The sequence below is a fragment of the Sinocyclocheilus rhinocerous genome, unplaced genomic scaffold (genome assembly GCF_001515625.1).
Source record: "Sinocyclocheilus rhinocerous isolate Xijiao unplaced genomic scaffold, SAMN03320098_v1.1 scaffold914, whole genome shotgun sequence".
NCBI lineage: Eukaryota > Metazoa > Chordata > Actinopteri > Cypriniformes > Cyprinidae > Sinocyclocheilus > Sinocyclocheilus rhinocerous.
Window position 1 is genome coordinate 890,247 of NW_015629521.1, and position 11,836 is coordinate 902,082.

Here is an 11,836-nt window from a genome sequence, read left to right on the forward strand (position 1 = left end):
AGCACACTACTATATCGCAATTTTATTTTTTTAAATTATTATTTTTTTTTTATTAGATAATATTATGACCGTTCATCATTGTAAAATAGACATCTGATCTAGAGTGCAATAAAGAAGAAATATACACTCCTGTACATCCTTTGTAATATCATCAGATGATCTCTTGCCGGTGGAAAGACTGTAAAGCTGCGTGATATCACAACAGATGGTGGTAATGAACAAATTAATTTGTGATCTAGTCAGAAGAAGACGCTGCACTCCTTAAATGCATTACAGGCTCGTGACTCGTCAGAACGCAAAACGGAATGTAGTGTTTGGTCGCGCTACACAGCTATTTGCTGGAAAAAGTAGTTAGCTTCAGGAAAAGCTACACTGTTTTAAAAGTAGTGTCGCTACTGTAAAGCTACTGAAAAATGTAGTTAAGCTAGTAGCGTCGCTACTTGTAGCTAGCTACTCCCCAACACTGGTGAAGAGCAAATAATATGTTTACAGACTAAACAAATGTACACATTAATTGTACACATTCTGACATACCAGTGCCCTTAAACCAGATTCAGGTAGCATGTTATATACATTCTAACTGTTTAATTAACTTGCTCTAAATTGTCTTTAACTGTTGGTAAGGTAATGATGCATAAAAGCTAAAAATGTTTTGTTCATTTACATGAATGGTTTGTTTCGGTCTTTACAGTACATTTATAAAATGCAAAATGCATTTACAATTGAAAAACAAGCTAATGATAAAAATCCAATAACCCGATATAGTTTTAAAGTCAAAATGTAACCACAATGAATAAGCTACCAGACAAGTAAAGGTGTTTACATGTAAAATTAAATGTGTATGGCCTGTTATATGCAAATGTCTGTTTGATTTCACATCAAAACTGGTGAAAACCTGACAATTTAAAAACATCATGTAAATGCAGATTTGTCATATTTATCAGTATTTTTTTTTGTAGCCTATTGCACATGCACACCCGTTCATCACAAACCTATGCCTTAAACACTTTATTCAAGTGAACATAAATGTTTCTAGCTTTCAAGAACACTTGAAAGTTAGAAACCTTTTGGGTTTTTTATGCATAATCAGTGTAAGATTGTGCATGTAAATGTTTTGATACAATATGTGAGCTGTGGAAATCCAATTGAACTGAACTGAATGAGTTTAAATCTCAATAACACAATGACTTTGGGCCTGCAAAGCCTTGATGTGTAACTATGAAGTAACTTTCACATCAAAACAGAACATTTTATACAGTTGGTATTTCCTATTTTTACGCACCTCCTGAGTTAAGAAAGCGCTTCCCGCTGCGGACAGAAGGATACTTCTCTGCCAGTCGAGGATCTGGCCAGATGATTCCCTCAGCAGCAAACACCAGCTTATGATTGGTCTGTAGGAACTTTCTGAAAATCTCCTCAGGTCCACCAGCAAAGATGAGGTCATAACTGAAGAGGGAAAAGGATAAGTAAATAGTCTGATCAACCGATCAGCCTTTTTTTTTTTTACATTTAAGACATACAAACAATGTTTGCTAATCCACGTCCAGTTTATTTAATCAGCTATGTCTATTTGAACTGAACTCCTGGAAGTGAGGGCAGGGCATTTCGAAGGCATCTAGGTCTTCGATTTCAGACACTGTTAATATGCCTGGTAACATTAGTAACTATAAATGTCATCAGAGGAAGTAAACTGTGAGGGAGGCACCATGGTTTCCTCTCGTCTGGGGAGCACCTGTGCACACAAGTCATTTCCCTTTTTCTAGCATGACTTAAAATCCATCTCTGGAATATGTGACACAGCTTCAATGTGGCAAAATGGTCTGAACTACACATCTAAAGGAAATATTACTGTAAAATATATTTCAGAGGAACCCTGAACTCTGATTTGCGAGCTCCTTACCTACATGTTTAGGTTATACATAAGGATAACTATGTCTGACGTACATCCCTGAATGTTGTTATTCTGAACTTTCTGAACTCTAAACTGTTTAGGACCTAGACATGTGTGTAATTCCAGATATGGGTGTTTATAAATAGCTGCTTCATAGTTTAGAGAGTTCTGCAATGAGGTTTTGATTCGATTTAAGGTGTTTTATATAAAGGACCCCTTGATAAAACAGCACTGTATGTGACATGTGAAGTTAACTTCAAACACTAATCATTTTCTACTTTGTGATCATAATAATCACTCATTTCTGTAGAACACACCCAGACCTGCACGGCAAAGAAACCCTCTCGCAAACACTTTCATTATAAATTGACATGCCATACTTTCCCTTGAATGATGAAGTTAAATAACAGGCCATTTATTATGGTTGATTAGCATACATTGAGTGAAAAGCCACCATTTCGGCAAGATCACTGGTTATAAAGGTAGGTCTACAAAATTGTTGAACAAATGCCCAACCGGTTTGCCTTCACACAGAGTCTTGCTGTTTCCCATTGAGCTGGCAGTAATACTGTAAGATTTCTCCCACTGAGGCTGTTCAAAAATGGTCATGCATTTAAACCTATGACACATTTGTTATAGTTGATTTGCATTGCACAAAGCTATGCATTTAGCCAGTCATTTTAACTATATCTAGACTATATATTTTCCCGGGCATACTTTACTTTCAATTACAGGTAATTACCAAAAAGTATTTTGTAGCAAATTAGAGTCTATTCACAGCTAGTCCCCACATAGAGAAATAAATATTGGATCTTTTTCTCTCTTGTATGTGGACCACTATTTTTACTGTTCAGTCTATCTGATGCCATTTAAGGGGCTTTTCACACATGAAATTGGGTCCCATTTTATATTAGGTGGCTTTAACTACTATGTACTTACATAAAATATGTACAATGTACTTATTGTGTTCATATTGTATTGCAAAATGCTTTTGCTTCTATTGAGGTGGGACCCGGGTAAGGTTAGGGACAGGTTTGGTGGTATGGGTAGGTTTAAGGGTGGGTTAAGGTGTAAGGGATGGGTCAACCGTGTAACTATAAATGTAATTACAGAAATTAATTACAGATGTAATTCCATGTAGGTATTTTAAAAAATATAAGTACAATGTAAAAAACATGTATGTACACAATAAGTGCATTGTATCACATAGTAAAGGCCACCTAATATAAAGTGGGACCTGAAATCTTGGCTGAGCATCCTGAAAAAAATGTGATTCATGGTGTAATTTTAATAAATTACATATGGTTGGACTCTGACAGCCTAACCATCTGAAAAGTTTCTCAAACCTCTATAAACCCATCAGACTATTAAAAGAAACCAGCTTTATGGCCAGTTAATATAATCCAACCTTTTTTCCCCAAAAGGCCCTTGCCAAGCACATTACCTGTCCACAAATAAGATCACCAAGTCCTCTTGGTCAGCCAGAGACTCCATGGCTTCCTTTAGTAGTCGAACCTTCTGGCCTCCACCGATGGATCGACCCACATCACCTCCCTTCCACTCCTCTCCCATCCCCAGCACCTGTGTTCAGTATACATCAGTTCAAACAGCATCTCAATCAACATACTACCATCAGCTTGAAGAAATGAAGCATCTACCAGGTGAGAGAATGTGTGACCAGTGTTGGGGGTAATGCATTACAAGTAACGCGAGCTACGTAATCAGATTACTTTTTTTTGTAAAATAACACAAATGTATCTAATCCCCATTTTATTAACCAATGTTTTTGCTGCTGACCTTTGATGATCCAGTTCAACCCTACTAATAAGCAAAAATGACTTTAAATAAACTAACAATTGTGCTTCATTGTTTTTTTATTGCTGAAGTGTGTTTCTTTTAGTGCGTTCTACTGTACAGACGTGAATTTACTTTTCCTTCAGCTTGAGGTTTATTCATTACACTTTTTGGTGTGAAGGGGCTTTTACATTTGCTATAAATAGAACTTTGTATATTAAAAACAATCAAGCCCTGCTCATATTTAAAAAGTAACGCAAAAGTAATGTAACACATTACTTTCCATAAAAAGTAACTAAGTAACGTAATTAGTTACTTTTTAGGGAGTAATGCAATAATTGTAATGCATTACTTTTAAAAGTAACTTTCCCCAACACTGTGTGTGACCTTACCTTCACATTGTATTTGAAGTAGTTTGCTGACTGCATGAAGCGGTGGAAGCCATCAGTCTCTTGTGTTGCAACAGTAAGCACAAGCAGTTTTTCTGGTGACAAGAAAATTGAGAAATAAAAAGTGTATGTTAGAAAAAAAGATGAAACGTCTAGCAAAGTAAAATAGCATGTGGGAGGGTGGAAGTGTAGAAACACTACTATTCCTAGACTGTATTCCTCAAAAACCTTAAGATATCTAGGATTTTTTTAAGTTAAAAGTTGTCCAAAACCCTGCCATTCCCTAAAGAGCCTCTTTACCAAAATATATATGTTCCTTTTGGCCTACAGTATGAAGTAGAGGGTATCTTGTTACTCCAAACCAAACCTCAAACCTATGTCAACACTCACAAAACTGATTCCCAAAGTTCATCCCTTCCTCTTGTGAGAATAAATGCACAGTAAAGTTAAAATCACCATGATTTGAAATGGTTTTGGCAGGACATGTTCTATAATGAGTAGTAGTGTTACATATGATGGTGGTAACAGTGGTGCTGATGGTTAGTGATCAGAAGAGGGTCTTAGTTTCGCAAGCGCCCGCTACATTTCCGCTGGACGTGCCAGTGAGCAGGTACAGACCCTCTAGTAGAGCAGTGTGTGAAAATACATTCCAGACTGGGGTGTGAAGGGCTGGGTAACTTCAATCGTTCGTCATCTCTAGGGTTCGGAAAACAGCCCCAGAGAAATCTTAAGCAAACTTGAGGTAAAAAAAAAACAAAACAGGATGCATGTTCGTCATCTGTAACACTCTAACACAGTGTATGTTATACAACTATAAGATTGCAAACAAATGGCAAGCATGTAGAATAAATCCTCAATTGTTTTTGCATGTGATGGTGTGGCCTTCAGAAAAATGATTTGATCTACATTTAAAACGCATTTACAGAGGTATCAGAGTGATTAGTCACACGATATTTACGGTTCAGGTGATCTTTGCACACTAAACTGGGTTAGAAGAAATTATTTTACCACTCAAAAAGTAAACACTGAAACTTGAAATGTTTTCTCTATAGTAGGAACAACGTGGGAAGGTTTCTAAATATCTCTGGTGGGAATTGGGTTGAATGGGAAGGTCAGAGTCTTTGCCTCATTCATTTTGGAATGGAACACATTATTACACATTCAGCAATAAAATGAGGAGTTATGCCAGGGGCAACAGGATTTCTCACCTCATGAAATGGCCCAACTGAACCTTTCAGAATAAAGTGTTAGTATGTGCTGAGCCACAAACAATACAAAAAAGCCTAATTACAATTTGATTTCTTGGACAGAACATCCTTACCCTTCTGTCCTACCGTCAGTCTGTGTGAGCAAGAGATAGTGAGGAGGTGTGCAAAAATCAACCCCTGCCCTCTATTTCTTCTCAGTCAGTATTCTGTTTCACTTGGAAATACATCAGAATACTGAAGTAAACTCGACCGCAACTTCGTGTTTACACTAACTTAAAAAATCCAAAGATTTTCACGCTTAAAGAAAATAGCTTACTGAAAATACTGTATTTTGGAGCCCATGTGAAAATTTCAGGGTTAGAGGTTCAAACCAGCCCATTTATTGAAGTTGGAACATCAACACTTGAATGAATGTGCAACATTCTGTCCCAAGGTTTTTTCTTCACCTTACCAAACAATTTTAGGGATTTTTTTCCATAGTCCCTGTTGCCTTTGGCTTGAATTCTGTGGCTCTAAGGTCTTATCAGCATTAAATAGACATGCGTTTGCACTATGATCAATCACATGGCATTATAGCTCAAATGATCGGCTTAAAAAAACCTCAAAAACGACTTTAAAAAAGTTTATGGAGGCTGCCATATCTTTTAAGATCTATTTGTGACATTTTATGCCTTTATTTTGATAGGACAGTAGCTAGACAGTAAGCGAAGTGGGAGAGAGATAGGGGGACAGGATCGAGAAAGGTCCACGAGCCGGGACTCGAACTCGGGACGCCCAAATCACAACGGTGCTATATATCGTTACCAGGGCCGGCGCCACGGGGGGGTGAAAATAGATTTTAATTATGATTGAAATATAATGGTTTATTTAAAAAATGTAGTTGCCAAATGCATAGGCTTTCTAGCATTAATATGATGCTACTATAGCAACAATTTAGGACAGTCCGTTTCACAAAGTCACATTTTAATTGTTACATCTCTGACACAAATTCCCACGCAAGCGGTGCAAGAATCCAGCACTACTGAGTAAGCTATGATGAAATAATTTTTTAATGTTTAATAGAGGGCTAGATGATCGTCGAATTTGGTGGCTGTGCGATTTTGTTTTATTCAATACTCTGCCATCTGTATTTGCTAAGTAGCTTTTAGTAGGGTCGTTCACTCAGAACACATTTTTTCATTCCACTGCTGTACTTTTCCATTGTATTTCAATGTAAATGCGCTACCCGACGTCTTGAATGCTGCGCTCTCGTCTCAGGTCTTTATAGCAGCTTCTCACGCATAATTCATCATAATATCATCATAATACATAATACATCATTCTAAAACACGGCGCTCAAGTTTTCAGATTCAGCTTCTAAAACACGTCTCTAGGCCTTGCACTTTAAAAAAAAAAAACTTCCACTGACCTGTCTCACGTCCAAAATGAACCCTGTATTCTAATAGTTGTAGTAGTAGTGGGCAGGTTTGTTTACGGTCCAACAAATACGTGAATGGGCCACATATGTTTTGTTTTTTTTTACTTTTACTTTGTGCTATATCATCGCCCCCTTTCGTCACCTCAGCCGCCCCCTCATCAGTGCTGCGCTGGCGCTGGCTCTGATCAGCATGTTGCCCACAAGGCTATCAGCGCTGACCAGGGGTCCAGCTCCTTCTGACTGATGAATTACCTCCACAGTCAGCACTCAAAATTTAGAAAAAAAATCTTCCATGGAAGCATATATACAGTATGAGACAAGGTATAAGAAAAGGGCCAGAATATGAATCATAATTCTGATAAACACATTACAATGGGTGAGGACTTCTTAAGAAAAAATCTCAGGTCTTTATAGCAGCTTCTCACACATAATTCATCATAATATCATCATAATACATAATACATCATTCTAAAACACGGCGCTCAAGTTTTCAGATTCAGCTTCTAAAACACGTCTCTAGGCCTTGCACTTTAAAAAAAAAAAACTTCCACTGACCTGTCTCACGTCCAAAATGAACCCTGTATTCTAACAGTTGTAGTGGTAGTGGGCAGGTTTGTTTACGGTCAGACAAATACGTGAATGGGCCACATATGTTTTTTTTTTTTTTACTTTTACTTTGTGCTATATCATCGCCCCCTTTCGTCACCTCAGCCGCCCCCTCATCAGTGCTGCGCTGGCGCTGGCTCTGATCAGCATGTTGCCCACAAGGCTATCAGCGCTGACCAGGGGTCCAGCTCCTGACTGATGAATTACCTTCACAGTCAGCACTCAAAATTTGTGCAAAAAAAAAATCTTCCATGGAAGCATATATACAGTATGAGACAAGGTATAAGAAAAGGGCCAGAATATGAATCATAATTCTGATAAACACATTACAATGGGTGAGGACTTAAGAAAATCCTGAAAACCTTGGAGACTTTATTGTGTTTCATTGTGATCCATCTGATTCCTGTCTACGTTCCAGGGAGGCTATATCCCAGCATGTCTTGAAACACTTGCGTAATGGATGAGTGTGGGCAATCAGGGGGTGGATGCTACATTCTCTCTCTGTAGTCTTCCCCTAAGGCCAACAAATAAACACCAATTGCTTTGACCCACAATTGACCTAACCTTCGCTTGAGCCCTTAAGATAACAGCAAAAAACTGTAAACCTTACTCTACCCACTATCTTCCTTTGGCTAGAGTATGAGAGAGTGAGGGCTGAATCCAGGCTACCAAACTAAGAGAGAATCAGTTGCTATGGCTACAAATATACACACAAGTATGTGATGATGCACAACTCCTGCTGTGATGCGAACGGCACCGTCTGCAATGATGTGAAGATCAGCAGCTGACTTAGACATTCCACTCAGCTCAAATACAGGATTTGCCAAGAAGATTTGTCTTATGTCTTGTGCCATTTCTCCTGCTGTTGCAGAGAAGTTGTTGCATTGATATGTGGTTGCAAAGTTGTTCTGGTTGGTTTTTTGGGGGTTGATAGGTGATTGCTAGGGTCTTCTTATTGTGTTTCATTGTGATCCATCTGATTCCTGTCTACGTTCCAGACAGAAAGGCCTGGTTCCTCTCATGTAAGCTATATGATGTTCTATAACATGCTGTAAATGTTTAATCAGCACATCTGGATGGTAATGTTATATCCAACGGAAGGCCGCTAGAGAGTCATGCCGGTCACGCCATGTGCACACGGCATCCTATAAACGCCCAGGTTTCATTAAGCCTTGTTGTCTGAGAAAGCCCCTTTCTGTGAGCAGGTTGGGTTTAAAATAACAGCTGGGGAAATCCATACAATGAAGTTTCTGGACCGCTACTCTGCAATGTGATATCTGCAAGGCTTCCTCTAGTTCTTGTTCAGTGGTTACGTCACGGTTCATGTTAAAGAAAATCTGAAGGGTCTTTAATCATTTTAAAATCCCATGAGCAAGAAAAAATCTCTTTATCTCAGTTGTTTCTCTAACAGCGAGATTAAATGTGACCCTGGACCACAAAACCAGTCATAAGGATCAATTTTTTTGAAATTGAGATTTATACATATTCTGAAAGCTGAATATAGAATATATATAAGAATATAAGAATATATAAGCTTTCCATTGATGTATAGTTTGTTAGGATAGGACAATATTTGGCCGAGATACAATTATTTGAAAATCTGGAATCTGAGGGTGCAAAAAAATCAAAATATTGAGAAAATCGCCTTTAAAGTTGTCCAAATGAAGTTCTTGGCAATGCATATTACTAATCAAAAATTTAGTTTTAATATATTTACAGTAGGACATTTACAAAATATCTTCATGGAACAAGATCTTTACTTAATATAGGGAAAAAGTATTGCACGCGAGTGCTTTGTAAACATCCTTAAATATACAAAGCATCATGAAGCTTTGCGATGCAGTAACAGTCAGATCCAAAACATCTGCTTCATCTTTCAACAGCAGTTTCTTTGTGAATGGATTACAAAACACTGGTGCAATCCTCGACAGAACCCGTGTCTCGACCCCTTTCACATCAGCTGTTCAGAAAACCAGTGTACTTCAGTTCAGAAGAGCGCGTTTGTTTTAAATCGTGGTTTATAAAACAGTCTGTTACTAAAAATAATGAGTAGCTGTGTAACTGCAGTACAAGTAAACTACGTTACCCATAATGCCGTCTTCCCACAGTTCCATAGACCTCCTGCGTCTGTTTTTAGACTTTGGCTGCCTCTGAAATTGCATACTCTCCAGTAGGTACTTTTTTGAATAAGTAATTACTTCACGGCCGCAAAAAGAGTATGTTCTATATAGTATGGATGTAATCTGGAAGTACTACATTCACATCCCTACTCTTTTATGAGTACTGTGGATTCGGACTTGCTTCTTTTGTCATATACTGTTTTTCGCCTACTATATAGTAGGGAAGTATGTTTCGGATGCAGCCATCATGCTTGTAGATATAGGGACCACACTGACTAGATAAGCACAATTTGAGACGTCAAGACATTAGGGACCTACTTTTTATCTTAATTTTAAGAACTTTATATGTACATTTCTAATTTTGTTCTACTCTTTTGTACTACTACAAATGATTACTAAAAACACTTACTGTTTGCACTGTACTTGTTGTATAAAAGAGCATCTATTAGCTCTTTCAGTCATTCCTTCCTGATTTCTCTGAAGTTTCAGAGATGAATAAAGCTCTCAGAAACCGCACTCTTCCGGACTGATGCTTTCTTCTGGCTGTTTAGAAATCCAATCCATAGAAATCCATTAACAAGTGCTGATTGTGTTTTAGTTTAAACATAAGAATCACAAAACGCACAATGCCACATTTAATGTTTATTTAAAATATTAAGCTGCATGATAATATTCCATGTTATAATTACTATGTAGTATAAAACTCATTTGATTTAAAAACAATGAAGGAATGAATGGAGCAGCACAGAATGAAGGAGACGTATAAAAGGTTTGGAGACAGAAAGCGAGAGAAGTGATGAACAGCCAAACCATCAGAAGGAGCGAGTGGTTCACAGAGTATCACGCCGTCTCGATCTGGCGCAGGACGATGGTTTTGGGGTTGATGGCCACGTTCTTGGTGGTGTTGTGTGTCTTATAGATGCCGATGAGACGGTCGGCCATCTCAAACATGTTGTTCCTCAGGGAGATGATGATGAACTGAGCGTTCTTGGTTTGCTCCTGCAATAATGTGGGAAAGTTCAACAGAAACATGTTAGAATTAGCATTGCACTGATTGCCTGTATAGCTGAACTCCTTCAAATCAGCAATGGCTTTAACAATCAGTCATCCTGTTACAAGACACACTTATTCATTCATTTTTATATAATTGTGTTAATTTTTTTCAGGATTACACTGAATTCAGTTTTGTCTAGGTGTATGTAGGGATGGACATTTAAGAAAAAACTGAGTTCATTAAAATCAAGCTCATTAAAAGGTGATATATAAATAGATGTACAATGAAGATGTGAAATGTAAAAACGTTAAATGACCACTGCAATGTTTCAGAACATAAGACATATGTGACCCTGGAGCACAAAACCAGTCTTAAGTGTCAATTTTGTGAAATTGAGATTAATGCATCATCTGAAAGCTGAATAAATAATCTTTCCATTGATGTATGGTTTGTTAGGATAGGACAATATTTGGCTGAGATGCAACTATTTGAAAATCTGGAATCTGAGGGTGCAAAAAAATCTAAATATTGAGAAAATCATCTTTAAAGTTGTCCAAATGAAGTTCTTAGCAATGCATATTACTAATCAAAAATTAAGTTCTGATATATTTACAGTAGGAAATTTACAAAATATCTTAATGGAACATGATCTTTACTTAATATCCAAATGATTTTTGGCATAAAAGAAAAAATCGATAATTTTGACCCATACAATGTATTGTACAAATATACAAATATAATACATTTTGTGGTCCAGGGTCACATTTGTGAAAGCGGGAATTAACATTTTTAAGAGCTGCAGAAACTCTGTATGCACTATGTGCTCTCTTGCATTAAATGATTGCACACAGCGTTACGTACCTGCTCAAGTTGAGCTTTCTGCTTCTCTGTGGGTTTCTTCTGCTTGAGCTCTCCTTGGACCTGGATCAGCTGAAGAGAGAGAGATATGAATGAGTTAACCAACTCTTAACCTCTTCATTCATTCAGAAAGGCACACGGGTGTGTGCGGTTACCTCTCGAACACCCTGCAGGATCTCCTGAAGGTCTCCTCCTTTGCTCAGAGACGTCATGCTGGACTGGTGACACGCAGCGTCTCTCTCCGTCATCAGACGGTCTCTCTCGGCACAAACTGACTGCAGCATCTGTGAAGCAGCGGAGAAACGTTCTGCTTCTGAATCACACTCGGCAGCACAGGAGCTGATGGTGTGCGATATGACAATTTTTGATCATGGATTAAAATGTCTCCACAATCTGCTTTTGAAGAAATATCGTAGTATCGTGCTACAGCGCACATTCTATCAGTTCCGATGCCTCCGCCTCAATTTACTGTACATTCACATCAAATGTTAACTCGGCGGTAGAGTTACACTGCACTTATTCACAATCACAAAAGTACATTATTTGCATGTGCTTTAAA

At 37.9% G+C, this 11,836-nt stretch overlaps 1 protein-coding gene across 2 annotated transcripts in view; it reads right to left on the minus strand.

Annotated features, from left to right (window-relative positions):
• The window catches only part of plod2 (procollagen-lysine, 2-oxoglutarate 5-dioxygenase 2), a 46,040-nt gene that overhangs the window by 21,834 nt on the left and 12,370 nt on the right, over positions 1–11,836 (minus strand). For both annotated transcript variants that reach the window (XM_016551132.1, XM_016551131.1), the window contains exons 2-4: positions 4,078–4,169; positions 3,336–3,472; positions 1,283–1,446 (exon numbers count right to left, since the gene is read on the minus strand). In XM_016551132.1, coding sequence (XP_016406618.1) covers positions 1,283–1,446; positions 3,336–3,472; positions 4,078–4,169 — 393 coding nt within the window. The remainder of the gene's footprint in view (positions 1–1,282; positions 1,447–3,335; positions 3,473–4,077; positions 4,170–11,836) is intronic.